The sequence below is a fragment of the Dendrobates tinctorius genome, unplaced genomic scaffold (assembly GCF_039654945.1).
Source record: "Dendrobates tinctorius isolate UK_male_01 unplaced genomic scaffold, ASM3965494v1 ptg000011l, whole genome shotgun sequence".
Taxonomy (NCBI): Eukaryota; Metazoa; Chordata; class Amphibia; order Anura; family Dendrobatidae; genus Dendrobates; species Dendrobates tinctorius.
The window spans coordinates 58,931,610-58,958,197 of NW_027361679.1; the positions used below are offsets into that span (position 1 = coordinate 58,931,610).

The following is a 26,588-nucleotide window of genomic DNA, read 5'->3' on the forward strand; positions in this document are numbered from 1 at the left end:
TTACAAACTGCAGAAGACAGCGACGGGGCAGGAAACTTACATCAGGGATACCACTGCAGCAGAAAAATAAAAACCACTGGAGTGGTACTTGAAGGTTGCGTTTTTCCTTGTATATGGTAAAGACCTTAGTATAGTATGTGCCTCTTCCTGAGTGGATATGGTTCCAGATAGAAATGGATAGTCAGATGCACTCAGTAGTGTGTATATACAGTGCCTTGTGAAAGTATTCGGCCCCCCTGGAACTTTTCATCCTGTTCCCACATATCATGCTTCAAACATAAAGATACCAAATGTAACTTTTTGGTGAAGAATCAACAAGTGGGACACAATTGTGACGTTGAACGAAATTTATTGGTTATTTTAAATTTTTGAGGAAATTCAAAAACTGAAAATTGGGGCGTGCAATATTATTCAGCTCCTTTAATTTAATACTTTGTTGCGCCACCTTTTGCTGCGATTACAGTGTAAGTTGCTTGGGGTATGTCTCTGTCAGTTTTGTACATCAAGATACTGAAATTCTTGCCCATTCTTCCTTGGCAAACAGCTCGAGCTCGGTGAGGTTTGATGGAGATCGTTTGTGAACAGCAGTTTTCAGCTCTTTCCACAGATTCTCGATTGGATTCAGGTCTGAACTTTGACTTGGCCATTCTAACACCTGGATACGTTTAGTCCTCTTTTAGTTGCCGTCTATTGTCATTGATTAGTGTTAGGGACTCGCAAGTGTGAGGACCATTGACGCTGGGTTGCGGGCTTGCATACTTTGGACAAAATATCAACTAATACCTCACATTTTATATGTATTTTTTTGCACTTTAATATCAGGGTGCAGATAGGCCCACTTTGTCTTTCAAACTGTGGTGCCTGTTCACATGGGATGCATCTTGATAGCGCTGGGCAGCCCACCTGATCTAATAGAAAGGCGTCACTACTAGGCTGGTAATCTGGATGCTGTGCATTACCACTGTGTGAACAGCGCTACATACAAGTCCACATTGTGCAATCATATACTAAGCAGCCACCCCCTCCATGGATTGGTAGGTAGTGGCTGAGTGGTGAGTGGCTGTCTCATCAGTATCTTTGCACCTGTGTTACTGCCATCTTAACCACATGGGCCTGCTGCGCCCTGAAGTGCATTTGGCAGGAGGCCTAGGCAGGTAAAAACATTGCAGCCTTTTTTTCTACTGTCTCACACTTGTCAAGCACTATGCTTGACAAGTGTGACTAACCTGTCAATCACTTTTCCAAGCAATGCTTCAAATCGCTTGGAAAAGCGCTAGTATTCTGCAAGCTAAAAACACTTGTGTTTCAGTGAGGAAAACGCATGCAAATTCCGCATGCGTTTTACCCACGGCGGGGAGTTGCAGAAATGCTGCTGATAATTCCGCAGCATTTCTGCAACATGGGCACATAGCCTTGAAGGATATCTGGCATTTTCATTACTGCCATGTAGGATCACTTAATCACCTATATTTGTATGATAAATGGGAGTGTGGCACAAACCTTGAGCATTCGTATTCAGTATTTACAATGGTATGTACGAGCGTATTTTATATATAGTTTTGTCATTTTTTAGTATATAAGTCATTGGTGTGTGTGTAAATATTAGCTGTACACATACAAGTGGAAAAGCTCTTGGGCCAGATTCAGCAAAAGTTTTACACCATTATTCTGCCATAAAAAGCTTTAAAAAGTTGCATAACTTTTAGGTTGCACTAAAATGTTGTTACTTTTGGCATTCTCATGCCAATTTCGCCCAGCAGCAATAAAGCGGGCATAGCGGCAGATGTAGGGCAGGACATATGAGCAGGGCTGTGGAGTCGGAGCCCATTTTGGTGGAGTCCGAGTCTGTATAAAATGGACCGACAAACTCTTAAAATATATAATAAATTGGGTACCGTAGTTCAGTGAAGTTTGTGGGGAATATTTTTTTCATAAGGATTTGGTAAAGTTATGAAATGTCCTATAAATGTCTGTCCTATTCCTGATCTAAGGTCTAGACTTTTAGCGGAGATGAATCTGTGCTGCAGTTTATGTTCATGATAAGTAGTGAAGCTATTCCTCTACAGATAAGGGGAAAAAAGCCTGCATTCATCTCATAACTTCAGGAGAGAACAGGAAAGCAGGATTAAGGCAAGTACTTCTTAAACCATATCTAAACTCTCAATAAAACTGTGCATGAATCAATAGTCCAGTATATGTTGTCCCTGTATGCTTGAGGTTTTAGTTTGTTCTTCCTGTTAGCTGCTCTGATGACTTATATACACTATACATAGAATATAAGGGGGAAAAACTGTTTTCTAACATCTCAAATTCGGAAATACAGTAACAGGATTGATGAGGACACGTGTGTGTGTGTGTGTGTGTGTGTGTGTGTGTGTGTGTGTGTGTGTGTGTTGGAATATGATTCAGCACAACCATGTTCCCTTCCCTCCCTCCTCCCCTCTTCATAGACTGTGAAGAAATAAGATGTGAAGCGTTTAGTGAGATGTACCCTGAGACAAGCCTGACATTGAAAGTTCAGAGTTAAGCCCCCGTTACACACTGCGATATTGCTAGCAATATCGCTGCAAAGTCACCGATTTTGTGACGTTACAGCGATATTGCTAGCGATAGCTGATCGCGCGAGAAGCTCCTGGATCATTTCTCGTCGGTCACTTCCTGCGGCGTTTCCTGCTGTGACGACGAGCGACGCGTGGAGCCGGACGGGAGGACGCAGGATCGCCGCGTCTGACAGGTAAGTAGCGATCCCCGTCCCCAGCGATGTCGCTAGTGAGATCTGCCTGAGTGGCAGCTCACTAGCGACCACCCAGCGATGCACCAGTGATCCTGACTGCGTCATATCGCTAGTCGGGATCGCTGGTGCATCGCTAGGTGTAACGGTACCCTAAAGCTATCTAACGTATTTTACAAATTTTATATTTATCATCTGTCCTATTGATTTATGCAAAGATTGTTTTATTTCTTTCCTAAATTATACAGTGCATGATTCCCTATTCTTGCAAGAATTACAATATACCTTGTTTTGTTTTTGTTTTTTTTTTTAACAGGACAAAATTATTTTGAGAGTGAATTTACATAAATACAAAATGTCTAAGAAGCATCCTATGAAGTCAGCTGTATTTGAGCATTTCAGATGAGGAGTTTGATTTTGAAAAGTATTTGGTCGATATGGAGCAGGCAGAGAAAAAGATTCTATTCTCATAGAAAACAGATTGACCATATTTCTGCAATTTTTTTCACTTGCTCTAAAAGAAATAAAAGAGTTCAATTGTTCATCAAAGCTGACTGCACGAAGCAATTCCTTTATACCCTGAAATTGTTAGAGATGTTGCCCATGTGGTTAAGGCTTTGCCACCAACCCAAGTTAGTGTAGAGAGGTTGTTCTCTGGCCTTAAAATAATTAGGTCAGATTTGAGGTCATCTATGAAGGAGGATCTGATGGAGGCGATACCATTTCTCAGCATAAATTCATAGACTACACAAATGTTATTCAGTTCTTTTTTATTGAAAACTGTTTTTTCCACTCACTGCATAACGTATAATAAATTGTAAATATGCAAAAGTGTTTTGTTCTAAAGTTGTATTCTAATAAATATTTTATTTTCTATGTAAATGGCTTGATTATTGTATCATAATAATGAGTAAAAGCCCGATGTTACCATTTTACTACAGTAAATTTATCACTTAAACATGAGCCATGCATGAGGGAGTCGGAGTTATGGAGTTGGAGCTGGTGTTATGGAAATTGAGGAATCGGAGTCAGAGGTTTGGCTTACTGACTCCACAGCCCTACGGGTGAGTGACGAAAAACTTAGAAAAAACTAATTTTAATGATCACTTCACTTTTGAACTTACTTAGAAGGGTCTATATGTAGTGATGAGAGAATGCGCTTAATAAGGGGTTATCCGTGCATGCTCATTCTAACCGACTGTCTTTACCATGGTCGAAAAATAAGTTAGAGTCCCTGGCGGCTGCATGTCTTACGGCTGTTCAACAGCCGCAACACATGCAGGGATTGCCGCGGGGACTCAATATTTTTAAAGCACGCCAAAGACATTCGCTCATCACTACCTATATGTTAAATTAAAAAAAGACATTTTAACCCTTTAGCTTCAAAAGTAATTCTTAGATTTTTGTTTCATAACACATTGTATGTATTAGCGGATCTAAATCTAAATAATAATTTTCTCCTTCAAACTTTGCTTTCGTCAAAGAATGCTCCCTTTGCTGCAATTAAAGCATTGCAGATCTTTGGCATTCTAGCAGTTAATTTGCTGAGGTAATCTGGACAAATTTCACCCCATGCTTCCAGAAGCCCCTCCCACAACTTGGTTTGTCAAGCTGCTCCCACAACAGCTCAATGGGGTTGAGATCTGGTGACTGAGCTGGCCACTCACTTACAGATAGAATAACAGCTGCCTGCTTCTTCCCTAAATATTTCTTGCATAATTTGGAGGTGTGTTTTGGGTCATTGTCCTGTTGTAGGATAAATTGGCTCCAATCAAGCCCTGTCCACAGTGTATAACTGTCAGGATCCTAGGACTTTCCGGTCTGTTTTGAATGAACTTTTGCCCTTGGTTAAGATGGAGTTTTCGGTCCTGTCGCATCACTTCCTCTTAGCTGCCCTTAGTTAAGATGGAGTTTTCGTTTACATCACTTCCTCCCCAGCTGCATAAAAACCCGCCCCTAAGCACAAGCAAATCGCTTGAGTATATTGATTCCTGGTGTGCTCCTGCCCTGCCACTCTCCCAGATCTTGTGACTCTGGAACAACCCTGCTTCCTGCTTGAGACTTCACCTCTCTGGACTTCTGGCTATCGTACCCGGTTAGTGTTTGTGCCCACTGAAGGTCCCCTTACTGGATCTCCACCGGACTCATCATACCAGAGGCTCGCTACAACTGGACTTCTGTTTGCTATACTGGTTAGTTGTTGTTACTCGGTGCCCGCTGAACATTATCCTGCTGGACATTTGTTATACTCTGGACTTTGCCTGCAATACCCAGTTATATTCCGTACTCAGTGACTCTTAATAACTTACCATCCTTGCTGAACCTTTTGCTATGTGCTGCTGTATGTCTGTGCTCTGAACCCGTTACGTATTTCCACGTTTGTTGTGCACAATTGTATATAAATCACTTGCTTCACTAAGCGTGTCTCTGCCGTCATTGCCCTACGCCATTGAAGTCCTTATACCATACATAAGTATTATAATAGCATGGCGTTGCAAAACGGAGTGATAGCCTTCCTTACTCAAAATCCATTTTACTTTGTACAAATCTCCCACTTCACCAGCACCAAAGAAACCCCAGAATATCACATTACCTCCACCATGCTTTACAGATGGCGTCAGGCACTCTTCCAGCATCTTTTCAGTTGTTCTGCGTCTCAAATGTTTTTCTGGTGATCCAAACACCTCAAACTTGGATTGGTCTGTCCATAACACTTTTTTCCAACCTTCCTCTGTCCAATGTCTGTTCTTTTGCCCATATTAATCTTTTCCTTTTATTAGCCAGTCTCAAATATGGCTTTTTCTTTGCCACTCCGCCCTGCAGGCCAGCATCCCGGAGTCGCCTTTTCACAGTAGACGTTGACACTGGCGTTTTGCGTGTACTAATTAATGAAGCTGCTGTCACGCGGGGCTTAGGTCAACTAAGGCTGAAATACCCGGGGCCCCTGTGGTGTCCCTTTAACTAGGGGAAACCCTGTCTGACCCTCAACCCAGGGTTTTTGCTAATGGTGCAAATGCCTGAGCCTCCAACCTTTCCTTATCTCCTGCTCAGCCCTAAGCTTAACCCTCCACCCAGTGAGGAGACAAACCACCAAAGCCCCACACAGTAATGACAGACAGGGAGAACTTAAACTGCACCGCGCCGCACACACACAGGACTATACAGTAATGTGAACAGGGCACAACAAAACACAAATATGGGAAGGCGAAAAGGTAACAACGGATCATACGGCACCAGATACGAATCTCTCTCTCTCCAACACCTCCACTCCAGACCGGAACCACTTGGTATGAAACACAAGCTATAATCGGCGACGCCCATAGGCCAGCACGACTATTTAAAGACCGTGGGCGTGACCAACATCCAACCTGATCTCCAGCTAGATTAACCCCCGATAGCCTGAGAAAATCAAGCCGGCGCCACTGAGGCTATAGTGGAGGGAGGTGGAACTACCTCTGCCTGCCGGACGCTGTGGTGTGAATAGCGTCTGACATGACAAGTGGATGGAGGTGAAACTACCTCTGCCTGCCGGACGCTGTGGTGTGAATAGCGTCCGACATGACAGCTGCTAGTTGAGGCCCTGTGAGGCGTCGATTTCTCAAACAACAGACTCTAATGTACTTGTCTTCTTGTTGCTCAGTTGTGCAGCGGGGCCTCCCACTTCTCTTTCTATTCTGGTTTGAGCCTGTTTGGGCTCTCCTCTGAAGGGAGTAGTACACACCGCTATAGGAAATCTTCAGTTTTTTAGCAATTTCTCGCATGGAATAGCCTTTAATTCTCAACTAGCTCAAAGGAAGGTCAGGTTTATAGCTTCTCTAATCAGCCAAACTGTTTTCAGGTGTGCTAACATACTTGAACAAGGGTTTTCAAGGGTATTCTAACCATCCATTAGCCTCACTGGAGTGATGGTTGTTGGAAATGGGCCTCTATACACCTATGAAGATATTGCATTACAAACCAGACGTTTGCAGCTAGAATAGTCATTTACCACATTAACAATATATAGAGTGTATTTCTGAATCATTTAATGTTAGCTTCATTGGAAAGAACTGTGCTTTTCCTTCAAAAACAAGGAAATTTCAAAGTGACCCTAATCTTTTGAACGGTACTGTAAACACATTAATCATTTTTTGCAGACATTTCTGCATCAAAAATGTGTTTCTCTTGGCGGGAAAATTACTGCATAAAAAGCAGGCTTTTGTTGCTTTCATTTATGCATTAGGATGGGTGAACAACGCTGCAAAAACGCTGAAAGAATCGACATGCTGCAGATTTGAAAATGTTTCAAATCTGCAAGAAAAAAATAAGCAACATCTGTATGAGATTTCATAAATCTCATTCACTTTGCTGATACTAGGAAATGCTTCAGTTTTTGTTACAAAACTACGCAGAAAAAATGCAACAAAAAATAAGCATATGATTAACATTTGCACATACTCTTACTCTAGTCTTTGACCTCTGTTCTAGCAGTGTTAGTCTTTCAAAAGGTGTATAAAGCGTGGTCAACCATGCTTTTGTGCTGCCTAAAAACACGGGGCACTGCCAGAAACCTAGGTACACGACTTCAAAATAACTCTATTGGCCTCATTATAACACATCGCAGAGTGCATAATTGGACTGCGTAGCCCAGAACATATTTATTGTCCTGAGGCACATTTGCTGAAATTTTTATCACTCATAGGCAACACAGGAGCAAGCAGCTGATAGAAGAACAAAAGAAGAACTGCCCGAGTTACTGAGAACCACAGAATAATTAGCCAACAGGGCAGAAGGAGCCATGTGCTAAACACGGCAAAAAAGTGCCCAAATTACTGAGAAACACAAATCAGCCAACAGGGCAGAAGGAGTTATGTGCTAAACACGGAGAAGTGCCCGAGTTACTGAGAAACACTAAATCAGCCGACAGGTCAGAAGGAGTTATGTGCTAAACACGGAGAAGTGCCTGAGTTACTGAGAAACACTAAGGCTGCGTTCACACGTTGCGGTTTTTTCTGATTTTTGCAGCATTTTTTAATGCGCAATTTTGCTGCGAGAACGCAAAAAAAATAGCATCCCATGCATTCCTATGGGATTCCGCAATGCTGTGCTAATGCTGAAGATTTTCCCACGGCGGAATCGCATCGCGGAAAAATCTGCAGCATGCTCATTATTTTGCGGAATCGCGGGGATTCCGCCCATATAGGAATGCATTGTTATGCTTACTTTTCGCATGTGGCTTGCCCACCATGCGAAAAAGTAAGCAGAACATTTGCGGATGGTACCCACGGTCCGGAGGAGAGGAGACTCTCCTCCAGACTGTGGGTACCATATCCCTGTAAAAAATAGAATTAAAATAAAAAAATCGGGTTATATTCACCTTCCGATGTCCCGCGCAGCGTCCCCAGGCTTCAGTGACACACGCGGCAGGTCCCGTTCCCAGTAATGCATCGCGATAATGACTTTTGCTGACGTCACTGTCTCGCGATACTGTGGCGGTCTCGCGAGACCGCGACGTCAATGGTTATTGCCGCAATGCATCACTGGGAAAGGAACCTGCCGGCAGCATCGCAGAGGCCTGGGGACGATGCGAGGGACATCGGAAGGTGAATATAACCCGATTTTTTATTTTATTATTTTTAAAATTAGATTTTACTATTTAGGCTGCATAGGCAGCCTCAATAGTAAAAATTTGGTCACACTCGTCAAACACTATGCTTGACGAGTGTGACCAACCTGTCAATCAGTTCTCCAAGCGATGCTACAGATCGCTTGGAAAACGCTAGCATTCTGCAAGCTAATTACGCTTGCAAATTGCTAGTTTTTCCGCGGGAAAATCGCAGGAATTTAAAATGCGATTTTCCCGCGGAATGGAATTCCGGAATTCGAGGTAACTTCCGCGGGAGTTCCGCTACATGTGAACTTAGCCTAAATCAGCCGACAGGGCAAAAGGAGCTGTGTGCCGACAGCTAACAGAACTGGAGCACTCTGCCGAAAACCAAGATAAACTGCTGATGCACTGATTACCAGTGCCTCGCATTCAGCAAAGCGTACGCACGCTGTGTAGGTTCACCAGAACTCTTAGGAGCAGGATTAAGCATGTGTGGAACTCTATACAGAATTCCCCCGAGAACGAGCAAATTATCTAGTTGAGAAACAGCATATTGAAAAATTGCTTGAGCTACTTTATAATTGAGAATGAAAACAGTTTAAGCTTTAACCAGTTCAAGACCGGGCCATTTAGCCCAGATTCCGACCAAGCATATTCAGAGGATTTTTTTGGTACATGCAGTGTAAATTTTTTCCAGTTCATATATTCAAGTATTTTGTCTCTTTCCTGACAACTTCATTTTTATGTCACTTCCCCCTCCCCCCCATATCGGTGGTGAAATAAAATGGAAATGAGTGTCAATTTCTCCCACTTTTTATTTTTTACATGGGCAGGGATATTAAACTTTTAATGAATGCTATTGTATTTTTGTTTGTTTTTGCTCGTTTCTACATATATCTTTTACACATTCTGTATCGCTTATTACCCAGCAGATCCTGCTCTATTATACAGCGATAACACTGACCACTGCATATGGAGGAAGCGCTGTCAGCACTTCCCATTTCTGCATATCCACCACAGTGATAAAGAAGGCAAAGACCGTACTATACCCATCTCTTCCTTCTGTATGGGCACTATCCCCACTCCTGCAGCTACATGACCATTGTTACGACCGGTCCCGCTGCACCCGGTCCTGGACTCCCGCTCTGTGTTGGCCTCGCGCCGTCCTGCCGCAGCCTCTACTCCTTCCCTCTCCTCTGCTTCCTGGCGCGCTGTTAGCAGGTCCCCGTGGAGATTGCTTAGGTCGCGAGCGTGCGCATGCTCCCGGTCTCTTAAAGAGACAGCGCGCATTTTTCGAAAATGTCTCTGACCAATGGCGTAGTACTGATTACTATTTCTGGCCCCTCCGCCACAGGGAGGACACCAAAGCATCAATGATCTTCTGTTGCTAGCTTACGATTCCACTGATGTTGTACCTGTGCTCCTGCAGTGTTCTGCCAAGTACTCCGCTTACACTGTTTGTCTCCACAGTCTGTTACCCGGCTGTCCAGGACGCTGTCTGTAGTCTACGCCAGCTCCATCCCGCTCTGCCACTCAGCCATCCGAACCTCTGGAAAACGCCAGTGCCAGCTTATAGTCGCCGGTCAGCTCCACCATTCCTGCTAATCCAGTTTATCCAACTGTCCTGCTGGGACAGCTGTCACATGTCCAGGGTCTAACTGGAGGTAGCACCGGTGTTCTCCAGACATTCCATTCTGACCCTGTTCGAGGGGACTTACTACCGGTGTCTGAGGCTCACTTAGTCACGTCCCCTGCTGAGCCCCCCGGACCATGGTCTAGAGGTTCCACAAATATTGCAATAAATAACGAATATGAACTTCACCACCTGTTCCTCCGCTTCCATTCGTTACAGATTGCTCCGGCCACGGAACCCGCTGGATCCCAGGAACCCCCGGCCGTGGAGCTATGTCAAGAGGTTACCTGTCTGTGAGATCAACAGGACAAGATCACGATCTATCTACGCAACTTGTCTACACGGATGGATTCTTCGATACCCTCGTCTGCACCCGTCTCTGCTACCGGCATCCAGTTATACAGTTGCATGCCAAGTAAAGGTCCTCGCCTGGCGGCCCCACCCGCTTCCATGGCAACCTCGTTCAGTGTCGGGGGTTCATCAACCAGTGCACGCTGCACTTTGAGCTCCTGTGGCATATGTTTGCTTCTGATCGAGCTAAGGTGGGCTTCATTATGTCACACCTTGCTGGAGAGGCCCTCGCCTGGCTGAATCCGCTATGGGAGAGAGGGGACCCTCTGGTTAATAATCTCCCGTCTTTTCTAGAAGCATTCTGCAGGACCTTTGACAAACCCGGCCGTGCCACATCGACCGCTTCTGCTCTTCTCCAGCTACACCAGGGGGCTTTTATAGTGGCTCAGTATGCTGGTCGGTTCCGTACCCTTTCATCTGAGCTATCCTGGAACGAGGCCTTGGTGGCCGCCTTCTGGGAGGATCTGTCAGGAAGAGTAAAGGATGAGCTGGCGGGACGGGACGTGCCCACAACTCTGGATGACCTGATATCCCTGGCAACCCAGATAGATCTGCGGTTTCAGGAACGCTCCAAGGAAACCAAACATAAGAGGCCCTACCGCCTGGTTTCTGGCTCACCAAAACCTGCGCCCTCTCCAACTTAGGGTTTGTGCACACTCTGCGGAATGCTCTGCGGATTTGTCCGCGTGGATTTAGTAAAATCCGCAGGTCAGAAGACCTGCGGTTTATCTGCGGATTACCCTGCGGTTTATCATCTCTACAATGGAGCAGATGGCAAACTGCAGCGGAATCCGCAGAAAGAATTGATATGTCATTTCTTTCTGCGGATTGAAAACCGCAGCAAAACCACGCTGAAAAGTCTGCACTGCGGTTTTCGTTTTCCATAGGTTATAATGCTACAGGACCAAAACTGCTGCGGATCCGCATCAGAATCCGCAGCGTGTGCACACACCCTCAGTCTTCATCCCAAGAGGCTATGGAAGTGGATCAAGTAAGCTTGGCCAACTAACACCAGGAGGCACGTCACCTAGAAGGGAGCTGTTTCTACTGTGGCAGTCCTGGGCATCTGATCCGCTCCTGCCCAAAAAACAAGTCGGAAAACTCCAGTGCCTAGGGTCTGTAGGAGAGGCTACCCTAGGAAAGGAACATCTCTCTCCATCATTGCAAATAATGGTCTAAGTGCTCTCCGGCACAGTAACATTTTTGGAACACTGTCATCTGGACTCTGGAGCCGCCGGGAATCTCATCCCGCAGGCGGTCGTGGACAGTTACCAGATACCAGTCCAGCATCTTCCAGATCCGTTGCGGGTGACTTCTGTGGATGGCAAACCCCTAACTGAGCCCGTCCAGTTCCAGACTGAGCCAGTGGAACTTCGGGTAGGTCTAACGCATTCGGAAAGAATATGTCTATATGTGTTGCCTGGTATGTCTCTCCCCTTGCTTTTATGTCTACCCTGGCTCTGGATGCATGAACCAGTCTTAAATTGGAAGATGGGAGAGGTTCTGCGCTGGGGAGACACCTGCTCAGATCGGTGTATCATCCCTGTTCAACCAGTTCCGCCTCCAGTCCAGCCAACTGCCCTGCCGGGTCCGCCTTCCTCTTACTGGGCCTTCGCTGAGGTCTTGAGGAAAAAGGAAGCAGAGAGACTACCTCCGCACAGGTCGTATGACTGTCCGATTGATCTGCTTCCCGGAACATCTCCTCGGGGGCGAATTTATCCTCTTTCTCAAGGAGAGACCCAGTCCATGTCTGAGTACATCCAGGAGAACCTGGCCAGAGGATTTATTCAGAAATCATCTTCGCCGGCCGGGGCTGGATTCTTCTTCGTGAAGAAAAAAAGACGGATCCCTGCGGCCCTGTATCGATCAAAGGGGGGCTGAACCAGATCAAAGAACAGGTATCCGTTACCTCTTATTTCAGAGCTGTTTGATCATCTCAGAGGGGCAAAGATCTTCAACAAACTGGATCTCATAGGGGCCTACAACCTGATTCGTACACGTGAAGGAGACGAGTGGAAAACTGCATTCAACACCCGGGATGGACACTACGAATACCTGGTAATGCCGTTTGGTCTAAGTAATGCACCCGCAGTTTTCCAGGAATTTGTAAAAGACATTTTCAGAGATCTGCTCTATATATGTGTTGTTGTATACTTCAACGACATCTTGATCTTCTCTGCAGATTTAGCCTCACACCGGAGGCAAGTATGTCAGGTCTTACAAAGACTCAGGGAGAACAGACTTTATGCTAAATTTGAAAAATGCCTCATTGAACAATCCTCTCTGTCTTTCCTTGGTTAGTCTTGTCCACAGGATTAAAGATGGATCCGGAGAAGTTGTCCGCCGTCCTCAAGTGGCCTAGCCCATCCGGGCTGAAAGCCATACAATGGTTCCTGGGCTTCGCCATCTACTACAGTCTATTCATTCCACACTTTTCCACCCGAGTGGCACCCATCTCTGCTTTGACCCAAAAAGGCACAAACGCTAAGGATTGGACTCCAGAGGCAGAAGAGGCTTTTGTCTGTCTAAAGCAGGTCTTCTCTTCTGCACCTGTTCTCCTGTTCTCCATCGACAGGACTCAGATAAGCAATTCTTTCTGGAGGTAGACTCTTCAAAAATAGGGGCTGGAGTGGTTCTCACCCAGAAGTCTACCGGTCATATGGTCTCCTGTGGGTTTTTTCAATGGTTTTCTCCACGGCTGAAAGGAACCATTACGTAGGAGATCGGGAATTCTTGGCAATCAAGTTGGCCCTGAAGGAATGGAGACACCTCCTCCTCGAGGGAGCAGTCCATCAGGTTGTCATATTCACCGACCATAAAAACCTTGCTTATCTTCCATCCGAACAGAGGCTAAATCCCAGTCAGGCCCGCTGGGCCTTGTTTTTTGCCAGATTTAATTTTATTCTTCATTTTCATCCAGCAGACAATAACTTAACGTTAAAGCCGACGCACTCTCCACAACCTTTCTCCCTCCTGATCGAGGAAGAACCTCAACACATCATCGAGCCATCAAGGTTAGTGTCAGTAGCCTCTGTTAACCTTGCTCAGCTTCCCCCAGGAAAGACTCCTGACCACTTCGGACTGGAATCGTGTCCTCCAGTGGGGTCACTCTTCCAAGTTGGCTGGCCACGCCGGTCAGAAAAAGACCCTGCAACTCATCTCCCATTACTATTGGTGGTCCACCATGGGCAAGGATATCCAAGAGTATGTCGCAGCCTGTCCTTCGTGTGCCCATAACAAGACTACAAAACGTTTGCCAGTAGGGCAGCTTCTGCCTCTTCCGATTCCTTCCGCTCCCTGGCAGCACATCGCGATGGATTTCATTACTGATCTTACCATCTCTTCCGGCTGCTCCATTGTCTGAGTCCTGGTGGATTGCTTTTTGAAGATGGCTCACTTCATTATGCTACTCAGTCTTCCGTCCGCCCCGAAGCTTGCTGATTACTTCATACAACACATCTTTCGTCTCCATGGGTTTCCTCTCCACATAGTGTCCGACAGGGGCGTCCAGTTTACCTCGAGGTTCTGAAGAGCGGTCTGTAATCTAGTTAAAATGAACTGGACTTTTCTTCTGCATACCACCCTCAATCCAATGGTCAAGTGGAGAGGACCAATCAAATCTTGTCTGGATTCCTGTGCCACTTCGTCAACATGCATCATGATGACTGGGTCAAGTTGCTGCCTTGGGCAGAATTCTCGTACAATAACCAAGTAAGCGAACCCTCAGGAAAATCGCCCTTTCAAGGTTGTGTTTGGACTTCAACCCGGAATCCCGCTCCACACCTCTGGACCTTCTGGATTTCTCGCAGCTGAAACCTTTGCGAAGGAATTCTCGAAAGTGTGGAGCGACACCAAAGTCGCCTTGGAGAAAGCCTCACGACGTATGAAGAGGCATGCGGACAAAAGACGCCTGGATGCTCCTACCTTTCCACCCGGAGATAAGGTGTGGCTGTCCTCCAAGTACATCTGCCTGAAGATGCCCTCCTGCAAACTGAGTCCTCGATTCATTGGACCCTTTGAGTCCTGAAGCAAATCACCACAGTTTTGTACAAACTGAAATTGCCTGCTTCTCTATATGTGCCTAACTCTTTCCATGTTTCCCTCCTCACACCAGTAGTTTTGAGTTCCTTCTTTAAAGACCCGGGTACCACTCCTGATCCCATCAGTGACTATGACGTCTTTGAGGTAGAACAAATCTTGGTCACTAAGAAAGGAAAGGGTAAGACCTATTATCTGGTGGACTGGAGGGGCTTTGGTCCTGTGTAGAAGTCATGGGAGCCTAAAGAGAACATCCAGTCCCCCCTCCTACTAAAGAAATTCTACGAAGAAGAGGGGGCGTAAAGAGGGGGATACTGTTACACCCGGGTCCTGCTGCATCCGGTCCCATACCTTCGTGGGGTCCCCGTCGGGACTCCCACTCTGTCGGCCTTGCGTCGTCCTGCCACAGCCTCGGCTCCTTCCCTCCCCTCTGCATCCTGGCACGCTGTCAGCAGGTCCCAGGGAGATTGCTTAGGTCGTGCACATGCTCCCGGTCTCAAATAGACAGCGTGCATTTTTCAAAAATGTCTGACCAATGGCGTGGTGCTGATTACTATTTTTGGCCCCTCCGCCATAGGGAGGGAGGCGGAGCAACAAGTAACTTCTGTTTCTAGCTTCCGGTTCCGCTGTTGTTGTACCTGTGCTACTGCAGTGTTCTGCCAAGTACTCCGCTTACACTGTTTGTCTCCGCAGACTGTCTGTTACCCGGCTATCCAGGATGACGTCTGTACCGTCTATGCCAGTTCAGTCCCGCTCCACCACTCAACCATCCAAACCTCTGGACAACGAAAGTGCCAGCTTAAACCCATGTAGCCAGAAGCCACCGGTCAGCTCCAAGATTCCTATTAACCCTGTTTATCCACCTGTCCCACTGGGACAGCTGCCACGCGTCCGGGGTCTAACTGGAGGTAGCAACGGTGTTTTCCAGACATTCCATTTTGACCCTGTTCGAGGGGACTTACTACAGGTGTCTGGGGCTCACTTATTCACGCCACTTTCAGAGCCCCCCGGACCGTGGTCCCAAGGTTCCACAAATATTGCAATAAACAAATGTGAACTTCACCACCTGTGCCTCCACTTCCATTCGTTTCAACCATGTATTGCTGTGCTATGCCATGACCATCTAAAACGTCACTCACAGTAGGATCTGGACGGCCCAAACGTTTATAATCTATGGGAGGTCCTGAAGCTGTTTAAAAAAAATGCATCTGTTAAAAGAATGACATAATAGATGACCATCAGTTATTATCCATTTCTACAAACTTTTGAAATGATAAAATAAAAAATGATCCATTTGCTATATATTTATTGGCCTGAAAGTTGTACAGACTACATTTTTGATACAACTAAAAGCAGATTGCCATGAAAAAGTAGACATTTTAGAAAATGTCCATCCAATTTTAAATGAAGGTTACACTGGAATTTTTTTTATTTCCGTTTTTGACATGCCACGTTCACACATGTAAACAGAGCCTTATAATACAATGTAATGATAGCGGAATAACAGCCATATTTAGCTCTTACCTCGGCAGAAGATCCTCCTCTGTCTCTGCTGTTTGTTTATCACAATTATCAATTTTCAATCTTCCATTTTGAGACTGACTGTACAGATGTTTCTTTATCACAACATTCTTTTCTGTTTTTTTCTCCTTCACTTGGTGGTCCAATTTTTTTCCTGACAATTTGGACTTTTTAATCTTTTTGGCAGGAATGGTAGATTTTACTTTATTTTTTCCTAAAACATATACCAAAACGGATTAAGATTATTATTCGCATTAAAGATATACAGTACATGTTGTCATAAAAGCAGTCTCCAACTCAACACTGTAAGAAGCAAAACTTTTTTCAGAAGGACAAAATATCAAGACACCTACACAAGTACAGTGTCGCGGCTGTGTGACAGTTGCAGCAAAAGTATGGAGAGCCCAACACATAGGTTCTCCATACATGTGTCGTGACTGTCATGTATCAGAGTTCCCGCTGTAGCTTATTCGGTAAGCGCTATAGCCTGCCGATTAAGCAGGGACGTGAACAAATTCGCTCAACTCTAGTAGTATGTAGTGTGGTCAGAACAGCAGATGTGACAGTGCTAAAAAAGGAAGATAGCTGATTGATGCAAGAGCTTGCAATGTGACACAGCTAAACTCAACTGCACTGCCCCTGCCATACACCAACTCATGCAGATTAGACCAGGAGATCATGACTTTAATTTCCAATACTTACCCAAGGGAAAAAATAGCACCTGGATCCTGTTTCTCTAACATTTAGATGTAAACCCTGAAGTGCTTAAAGCACAGAAGAAATGTGAATTTAGTCTTTTTGTGATTTTTGGGAGGAAGAAAATCAACAGCAGTTCAATAATTGCTTTAGTTTTTGTTCATTCTATTTTTTCTTTTAACCCATTCACCATAGGTAATCTTCTGGTTAGTACGACTACAGAGGTATCAGATTTATAGTTTATGTATTTTACTTGAACATACTAAGCAGTTTTACAAAACTTTTTTAATCAACATATTCTGCGTGCCATTATGATGAGTCATGTGCGGGCTTGTTTTTTGTAAGACTATTTGATGTTCTTTTTCATACTACATACATATGACCTTTTTGATCATGCTTTATACTACTTTTTGAATGGTGAAATGCATTTTTGCTGTGTTTTTCATCCCCCCATTTTAGAGATTGGTTCATTCCAGGATGTGACAAAAACAGCGGCTGACATGCCCCTGCTTTGACGCGGGCTCACCGCCGGAGCCCACATCAAAGCAGGGGTGCTGCCATTGGACGTACTATTCTATCCGATGGCAGAAAGGGGTTAAAATTTCACTTACGTATTATATTGAGATTACAGACATGTTATTACCCCTCCAAAATGACAAGATTTTGCACCAAAAAATAATTTATTATTATTTAGAATAGAATCTCTAACAAATTCTAAGGTTACAAAACAGGAAACATTTACAAACAGACACAACACACATACATCTTACCTTTTCTACTTCTAAGATGAAAATTTGTGTCTAAATCCTCAATAACGGATACAATTCTCTTATTCCCCATTCGCCTGAGACTATGCCTAGTTTGCTTTTTTAATATTGGGCTCCTAGTTTTCTCCGCATTTTGGGAATCATTGCCATCTGGGTTTTCAACTAGCAACACATCATCTTGATAACCATCTTCCTCCTCTTCAACAATGTGTGGCAAATGAGCACCTTGAGATGATGCCATTGGCTTTTCAATCTGTTTAAGGAGCTGCGGAGTTTCCACATATTTAGTTTCAGGATCTGGTTCAACCCCTTCTCCAGTTCTTGAAGGAGCAACTTCCTGAGATACAAAATATTTTTGTATGAGCACAGGAGCATTACTCATCTCGGCATGCACAGGCTTTAATGTATGTACCTGCACAGATTCCGTAATGGCTCTTTTTGAAGACATTGTTTCCTTTCTTTCACTGAATTTTTTCCCCTCCGATTTAGAGTTTGTCGTCATTGGCAGGGTAGTTTTCTCTCCCTTATTAACATAACCATTTTGTGTAGGTTTTGCCTTTACAGGCAATGTAAGATGGAAGGATTTATTTTTGCTTGACATTCCTTCTAAATTAAACTCTTCATCAGTAATGGCATTTAATGAAATAGGAGGGGGTTCAGAGACAACAGGTGATCTGGTTGAAAATATGAAAGAAACTTTATCATGCAGAATTGGTAACACAACTTAAAATTCTACACAATTACTGGTAATCACAAGGTCGATATGTGGCAAGCGACATTCTAAATAGTTTTTAACAATCACTGGGCATCAAGAAAATGCTTGCAATCAACGAGCAGTGTGTTACAGAGCAAAAGATGCTAAACAGATTAAAAGGGAACCAGGCAGGAAAATCATCCGCTGGCACCACTATCGGACCCTGGCTGCATGACTGCAGTCAGGTATATTTTTCCTCAAACGCTCTGGCAATTCAGAGAAAGTATATTTTGAAGATCCTCTTCCTAGCACTGTTTTACGTTACCGACAGAACGCTCTCCATGTATATACGAGGATCAATCACCTGCAGTGGATCTGCGAAGAGCCGGCCGGGGATAAAGCTAGACTAGAGACTGTCTGGATCTTCAAAGTATATTTTCACTGAAACAGCAAAACATTAAATTATAAATAATAAAATACCTTGCTGCAATCGTGCAGCCAGAACCCGATTCATGCTCCCCGCGGATTGGGCAGCATGAGGCACCTCACAGGTTCAGTACAGAGGAATGCAAACATTCTATCCATATTGCAGGTAGAAACTATCTAATTTGATGAAAGTACTTCTGCATTAGCAAATTGGTGTACTGCATAAAATTGCTTAGATATTTGAAATAGAGTCTTCCAGTGTAAAGTTCTTTCATACTGTGCCTCCCACAAAACTCAGATTTGGCCCTGGCATCGGATATCAGAAATATCCCTCAAGCTATTTCTGACTACTCCGCTGCCGTACTGATCCGTAACGTTGGTGTAGGCCCAGGTGTGAAGGTATGCAGACGACACCTTTCTTGGTTACAGTCATCATTAGGGGTAGAGAAAATTAATTCTGCTCATTTGGATTTTTGGACCTTTAATACTAGTCATTCAGATTATCTACTAGGATAGTGGTATATAAAACTAATATGGGCAACTTTATTAATGAGATTGCTGCATAGAAGAGATTTAACAAGGCAAGAACTTAATCTGAATAAACAAATGGAATCTGCTAAGCAGTCGCATATCACTGATCCTATTAACTTGAATAGGTGTAATCAGAGAATTGTTTCTTTAATAAGGAAAGGGCTAGGAAATTATTGCTACCTAAAGCAGCAGCCATGTTTGAAATGGGGGATAAAAACCAAGAGGGTTTTTGCCTTTCTAGCTCATTTATTATCTCCCTCTTTCATTATCCCGGGAGTATTAAATTCAGAGGGTCTCTTCTATTGTGATCAATGATCAATAAAGTATTTGACCAAAATTAAAGTCGAGTGAACAGGCCCTACTACTTGTGAGAGCGGTCTGTGGGGGGAGGCACTCAAACCAACGTTATTCAGTGGAGCAGTGCAGATGAGCGATTTTTTTCACTAACCATATCTGCATGTGGAGGATGGAAGAAAAACAAAAACAAATTGACACCATACAAAGACAGTATAATATCTTTTTTACAGGTGCATTTCAATTCTGTACTGTAGTAAACTGTAAACGGTCTCGTAAATCATTAAAGGCAATCTGTCAGCAGGTTTTTGCCATGTAATGTGAGGACAGCATGAGGTAAGGGTTAAAAAACAGAATTCAAAAATGTGTCATATGTCAAGCTGTGGGTTTAGTAACACTGAAGGTTTTATCACCTTTTGGTTTTGTGCATCTGCCTGCAAGTCCACCTCCTTCCCCTCCTTTGATAAGCATCTGTCTATAGACTATGTACAGTTAGGTCCATATACATTTGGACAGAGACAACATTTTTCTAATTTTGGTTCTAGACATTACCACAATGAATTTTAAACAAAACAATTCCGATGCAGTTGAAGTTCAGACTCTCAGCTTTCATTTGAGGGTATCCACATTAAAATTGGATGAAGGAGTTTCAGCTCCTTAACATGTTCCACCCTGTTTTTAAAGGGACCAAGAGTAATTGGACAATTGACTCCAAGGCTATTTCATGGACAGTTGTGAGCAATCCCTTCATTCTGTCATTCTCAATTAAGCAGATAAAAGGCCTGGAGTTGATTTGAGGTGTGGTGCTTGCATTTGGAAGGTTTTGCGGTGAAGGAAACATGCGGTCAAAGGAGCTCTCCATGCAGGTGAAACAAACCATCCTTTAGCTGCAAAAACAGAAAAAACCCATCCGAGAAATTGCTACAACATTAGGAGTGGCAAAATCTACAGTTTGGGACATCCTGAGAAAGAAAGCACTGGTGAACTCATCAATGCAAAAAGACCTGGGTGCCCACGGAAGACAACAGTGGTGGATGATCGCAGAATAATCTCCATAGTGAGGAGAAACCCCTTCACAACAGCCAACCAAGTGAACAACACTCTCCAGGAGGTAGGCGTATCAATATCCAAATCTACCATAAAGAGAAGACTGCATGAAAGTAAATACAGAGGGTTCACTGCACAGTGCAAGCCACTCATAAGCATCAAGAATCAAAAGGTTATACTGGACTTTGCTAAAAAACACCTAAAAAAGCCAGCACAGTTCTGGAAGAAGATTCTTTGGACAGATGAAACCAAGATCAACCTCTACCAGAATGATGGAAAGAGAAAAGTATGGCAAAGGCGTCGTACAGCTCATGATCCAAAGCATACCACATCATCTGTAAAACACGACAGAGGCAGTGTGATGGCTTGGGCATGCATGGCTGACAGTGGTACTGCGTCACTAATGTATATTGATGATGTGACACAGGACAGAAGCAGCCGAATGAATTCTGAGGTATTCAGAGCCATACTGTGTGCTCAGATCCAGCCAAATGCAGGAAAACTGATTGGGCGTCTTTTCATACTACAGATGGACAATGACCCAAAACATAAAGTCAAAGCAACCCATGAGTTTATTAAAGCAAACAAGTGGAATATTCTTGAATGGCCAAGTCAGTCACCTGATCTTAACCCACTTGAGCATGCATTTCACTTGTTAAAGACTAAACTTCAGACAGAAAGGCCCACAAACAAACAGCAACTGAAAACCACCACAGTGAAGGCCTGGCAGAGCATCAAAAAGGAGGAAACACAGCGTCTGGTGATGTCCATGAGTTCAAGACTTCAGGCAGTCATTGCCAACAAAGGATTTTCAACCAAGTACTAGAAATGAACATTTTATTTACAATTATTTAATCTGTCCAATTACTTTTGGTCCCTTTAAAAACAGGGAGGCACATGTTAAGGAGCTGAAACTCCTAAACCCTTCACCAATTTTAATGTGGATACCCTCAAATGAAAGCTTAAAGTCAGAACTTCAACTGCATCTGAATTGTTTTGTTTAAAATTCATTGTGGTAATGTCTAGAACCAAAATTAGAAAAATGTTGTCTCTGTCCAAATATATATAGAGCTAACTGTATATACAGAGTCCTGGTGTGGGCGAGGGCAGCTTGCTCAGGTCTGATAATCTTTATTTTTATATAGCGCTAACATATTCTGCAGCGCTTTACAGTTTTTTGCACACATTATCATCACTGTCCCCAATGGGGCTCACAATCTAAATTCCCTATCAGTATATCTTTGGATTGTGGGAGAAAACCGGAGTACCCGGAGGAAACCCACGCACACACGGGGAGAACATACAAAATCCTTGCAGATGTTGTCTTTGGTGGGATTTGAACCCAGGACTAGAGTGCTGCAAGACTGCAGTGCTATCCACTGAGCCACCATGCCGTGATGTATTGTTAATCCAAGAACACTATGTGAAGACAGCTGCACCCAGTAAAATAAGGGATACATCACTGGAATCAGGGTTTCTTTGCCTACATCAGGATGATCTTAGATGAGGTAGCCAAAAACCTGCTGAAATATTACCTTTAATAGTTTCTGCTTTAAAAAAAAAGAAAACAGAATGCATACAGAATGCACACAGATGACAATTGAGAAAAAAATTTAAAAAAAATTGTCCCACTTTTCTGGATGAAACTCTGAACTATTTTTAATATGCTATTGTGAACCTTCCCTCAAGCCAATTTATATAGCTTCAGATGTGCACAAACTACTTGCATTTCATTGGTTTCCAATCTGGGTGGAAAGCAGAGTCCATCAAACTTAACTTTATTCACAAATCTTAAAAGATATGAAGACCTTGATTGGATACTCCAGTGCTGCCCACAAATATTCTAATTAAAAGATAGAATATTTATGATGCGATCCCGTAAAAGGTTAGTCCTCTTTTTTCCTCCTAACACCCACTTCTAGAATAAAGGAGTATAAAATTTGTTGAACGGGTCTGAAAATTGTCCTCTGGAATGTTGCGATTTGGGTTCAGGGTGGGTTAGGGAATTTAAGTAAAGATACTTTGTCTATGTTTTATACTATGGAATTATTATGTTATACATGATATTTAAAAATTGGAAATTCTGTATTTGGAGCTTTTCAATAAAAATGATTTGATTTAGAGAGTGCCAGATGTGACACTACCTCTAGTGAAGCAGCCACTTTTTTAGAGGAACTGCTCCTTCAGAGAAGCAGTCGAAATTGTTTGACTCCCCTAATGCTGGAAATGAGATACTGGACGTTATGAAGTCCCTTCCAACAGGTAGGATGCCTTTGCATAGATGGCCTGTCAAATGATTTATATAAACTCTATATAGAGGAACAGTCTCCAATACTTCTGAAAACTTAACTTTATGAAGGATTTGGGTTGTCTTCCAGCCTTAATGAGGGAAGTACCATTTGATTAACTCAGATATTAAAATTTTTTGCCAAAATACTAAACATAAAACTAAGGGAAGTGATCTTGTATCTGATTATCTGATACACCCAGATCAGACCGGTTTCATGTCTCGTTAGGCCTAAGATACACGCCTCCTATTCTGCCACGAATATAGCCATAACTCAGGTTATGTTGTGTCCCTTGATACTTGTAAGGCCTTTGATTCTGTAGAGTGGCCCTATAACTTTGATGGTACGAAAAAACATCTGATTGCACTCGGACCAATGTTATTCTATGGGGCCACACTCATGTCAGATATTTTCTTTTGCACTTCCGTGTCACAGAAAAAAGAAACGCAGTATATCAAATATTTGGGTTGAAAGTCAATTAATAAATGGAAAAAAAAAAAATCAGATGCGCCATGACAAAATGGGGGAGATGGAGGAATTTCATTCTCCATCTTCTCCTCAAATTGAGCTCAGATTTTCTCATCGAAAGATTATTCGGATGAGAGAACCAACAAATCATGTGCACCTAGCCTAAAGCAACTAACCTGCAGATCACTACTATATCTGCAGGTTAATAGCATCATCTGATGTGACAGCAATACAGTCACCGCTCACAAAACGAAGTGTGGCGGCACCAGACTCACCTCAGCACTGACTGACAGCTGGCTCTGTAGTGAATCAGTGAAACTGCCAATAGTTCATAAAACCATGTAAACTAGACATAGGAAGTGTAACCTCTTTTTGTGTCGTATGACATACATAAGGACACAGAAATTTTAAGTTTGGAAATTGACTTTTTCATAAATGCAAATCTTAAATTTACCACTACTATGAAGTACAAAGTCTCACTTATAATAATAACCCTAAGGATCCCCATACACCGTTTCTGCCAAGATTCACTTTTATGTCTTTCTGCCTCACCTCCTGTGCCCTGGCACCAGCTCTGCTGTCAGATCTCCCATCATCCCTTATGCTGAGCTGCAAGCTAGCAGTGAGCATACCCCAGTAATACCACTGAAACCTCTGCCATGCCTAAAACACGGCCAATCAGAACGGACCGAAATCATTTACATAGACTGCCAAAATGAGATGATAGATTCCCTTTTTGGTACACTCTGCACCACATCTTGACTGAAAAAAAAAAGCAAAATGTAGAAATTTTTGCTAATATATTAAAAAAGAAAAATAAATATCACATGGTCATAAGTATTCAGACCCTTTGCTCAGTATTGAGTAGAAGCACCCTTTTGAGCCAGTACAGCCATGAGTCTTCTTGGGAGTGATGCAGTAAGTTTTTCACACCTAGATTTGAGGATCCTCTGCTATTCTTCCTTGCAGATCCTCTCTGGTTCCGTCAGGTTGGATGTGAACGTTGGTGGACAGCCATTTTTAGGTCTCTCAAGAGATACTCAGTTGGGTTTAGGTCAGGGCTCTAGCTGGGCCATTCAAGAATGGTCACAGAGTTGTTCTGAAGCCACTCCTTTGCTATTTTAGCTGTGTGCTTAGTGTCATTGTCTTGCTGGAAGGTGAACCTTCAGCCAAGTTTCGGCCAGGATTTCTCTGTACTCGGCCGCATTCATGTTTCCTTCAATTGCAACCAGTCGTTCTGTACCTGCAGCTGAAAAACACCCTCATAGCATGATGTTGACACCACCATGTTTCACTTTTGGGATTGTATTGAGCAGGTGATAAGCAGGGCCTGGTTTTCTCCACACATACCGCTTAGAATTATCACCAAAAAGTTCTCCCTTTGTCTCATCAGACCAGAGAATCTTATTTCTCATAGTCTGGGAGTCTTTCATGTGTTTATCAAACTATGCAGGTTTTCACATGTCTGACACTGAGGAGAGGCTTTCATTGGGCCACTTTGCCGTAAAGGCCCAACTGGTGGAGGGCTGCAGTGATAGTTGACTTTGTGGAACTTTCCCTCATCTCCCTACTGCATCTGTGGAGCTCAGCCACAGTGATCTTGAGGTTATTCTTTACCTCTCTCACCAAGGCTCTTCTCCCACGATTGCTCAGTTTAGCTGGATGGCCAAGGTCTAGGAAGACTTCTGGTGGTCCCAAACTTCTTCCATTTAAGGATTATGGAGGTCAATGTGCTCTTAGGAACCTTGAGTACTGCAGAAATTCTTTTGTAACCTTGGCCAAATGTGTGCCTTGCCACAATTCTGTTTGAGCTCCTTGGCCAGTTCCTTTGACCTCATGATTCTCATTTAGTCTGACATGCACTGTGAGGTCTTATATAGACAGGTGTGCCTTTACAAATCAAGTCCTATCAGTTTAATTACACACACTGGACTCCAATGAAGGAGTAGAACCATCTCAAGGAAATGGACAGCATGTGACTTAAAAATGAGTGTCTGAGGAAAGGGTCTGAATACTTTCCGTACCCACTGTATATATATCAGCATGCACAACAGGAGCAGCATGAGCTCTGCTGAATTGAGCCCCGCTCACTCACACTGCAAGCCACGCCCATCCATCAGTTTCTAAAGCTCAGAATTTAGGGAGATTCTGATGTGAAGACAGAAGATTATCAGCCAGAGATCACATGATGAGGAGAGCAGTTCAGGTTATAGCAGGATTTGGCAGAACAAGGCATTTAGTGAAGCACTTACAAAAGGCATTTCGTTCACATGAAAGGTACTTATAAATAAGTGACCAACCCCTTTAAGGCTCTGTAAGGAAATTCAAAGCAAGCTCCAGTAGTAGTAATGATATAAACATACTGAATCTGTTCTCACAAATACCATCTTATCAGAGCGCCTTCCGATTTTTAACATTCTGCCTGAGAATCAGACATATTTCATATGACTCTTCCCTATGAACATAAGACTCTTTAAAAAAGAACCCGTCAAACTTTAAATTCCCCAAAACGTTAATGACAGAAAATCCTTACAAAGGTAAACCAGAGAATCCCGGTGTGACCCCAAAGTGCTGCTTCAGCAGGAAGAGATTTGTTTTGAAATTGATTCTTTAAGTGCACTGGGGAATGACGATGCACTTACAGGTCCTCAACCTCCACTGTATTCCCTGAATAACAGCGCTCTCTCCTGACTAATTGATAGATCAGTGACTAGTGTACCAGAGCAAAAGACTTGTCAATCAACCAAGGAAAAGTGTTGCTAGTTCAAGAGGAGGAGTGCAATGGAAGCCAAGTAGCTATCTATATGTGCATTGTCACACCTCAACGAAGTACCAGACAACTTCACAACACAATTTCTTGCTGTAGAAGCAACACTCCTGGCTTCTCTCTTAAAGGGCAACAATGTCATAATGGTTTGGGTGGAAGGGGTAAACATTTGAGAGGTTTCCTTTAAGATGTAGCTAAAACTTTAGAGACAGAAAAACATTTGAGAAAATCAAGAGGCAATAACACAATACTAGATAGAAAATAAATGCAGACAACAGGCTCCTTGATACTCCACAACTGGCCATGGTTGTGGTCAAAAAACTACCAAGTGATCCTGTGCCTTCTGTTGTAATAGAAAAAGCAGTTTGCCTTTTTAAAGTCATACCTATTGCCTACATATCCAAATGCTGAAGACTTTAAGAAAGCATCTAAAAAACTTATCCTTCTTGAATTCGGGTCTTTTGACATTCTTTCAGGGTTCTCGGTACTAAAAAATTTAAATAAAAAAAAAAGTTGTAAAAGAATATGCCATTGCCATGGATGTTGTATGCATTATGGTTTTAACCAGTCATTTAACCTCTTAAGGACATACCCATTTTGAGCCATTAGGACAAAGCATTTTTTCTTTACAATAGAAAAGAATTCTGAAACATTTTTATACATACGGTACTATTTTTTAAAACAAAAAGTTCCATAATCAGTTTGATACAGTAACGTTATTCTGCTGGTCAATAACAATGATACAAAAT

The 26,588-nt window shown here is 43.3% G+C and overlaps 1 protein-coding gene across 5 annotated transcripts in view; it reads right to left on the reverse strand.

Moving 5' to 3' along the window:
- CENPC (centromere protein C) overlaps positions 1-26,588 on the reverse strand; it is a 274,172-nt gene that overhangs the window by 100,315 nt on the left and 147,269 nt on the right. For all 5 annotated transcript variants that reach the window (XM_073542563.1, XM_073542570.1, XM_073542556.1 and 2 more), the window contains 4 exons: positions 26,225-26,326; positions 17,737-17,998; positions 17,328-17,661; positions 15,865-16,075 (listed from right to left, as the gene is read on the reverse strand). In XM_073542563.1, the coding sequence (XP_073398664.1) occupies positions 15,865-16,075; positions 17,328-17,661; positions 17,737-17,998; positions 26,225-26,326 (909 nt within the window). The remainder of the gene's footprint in view (positions 1-15,864; positions 16,076-17,327; positions 17,662-17,736; positions 17,999-26,224; positions 26,327-26,588) is intronic.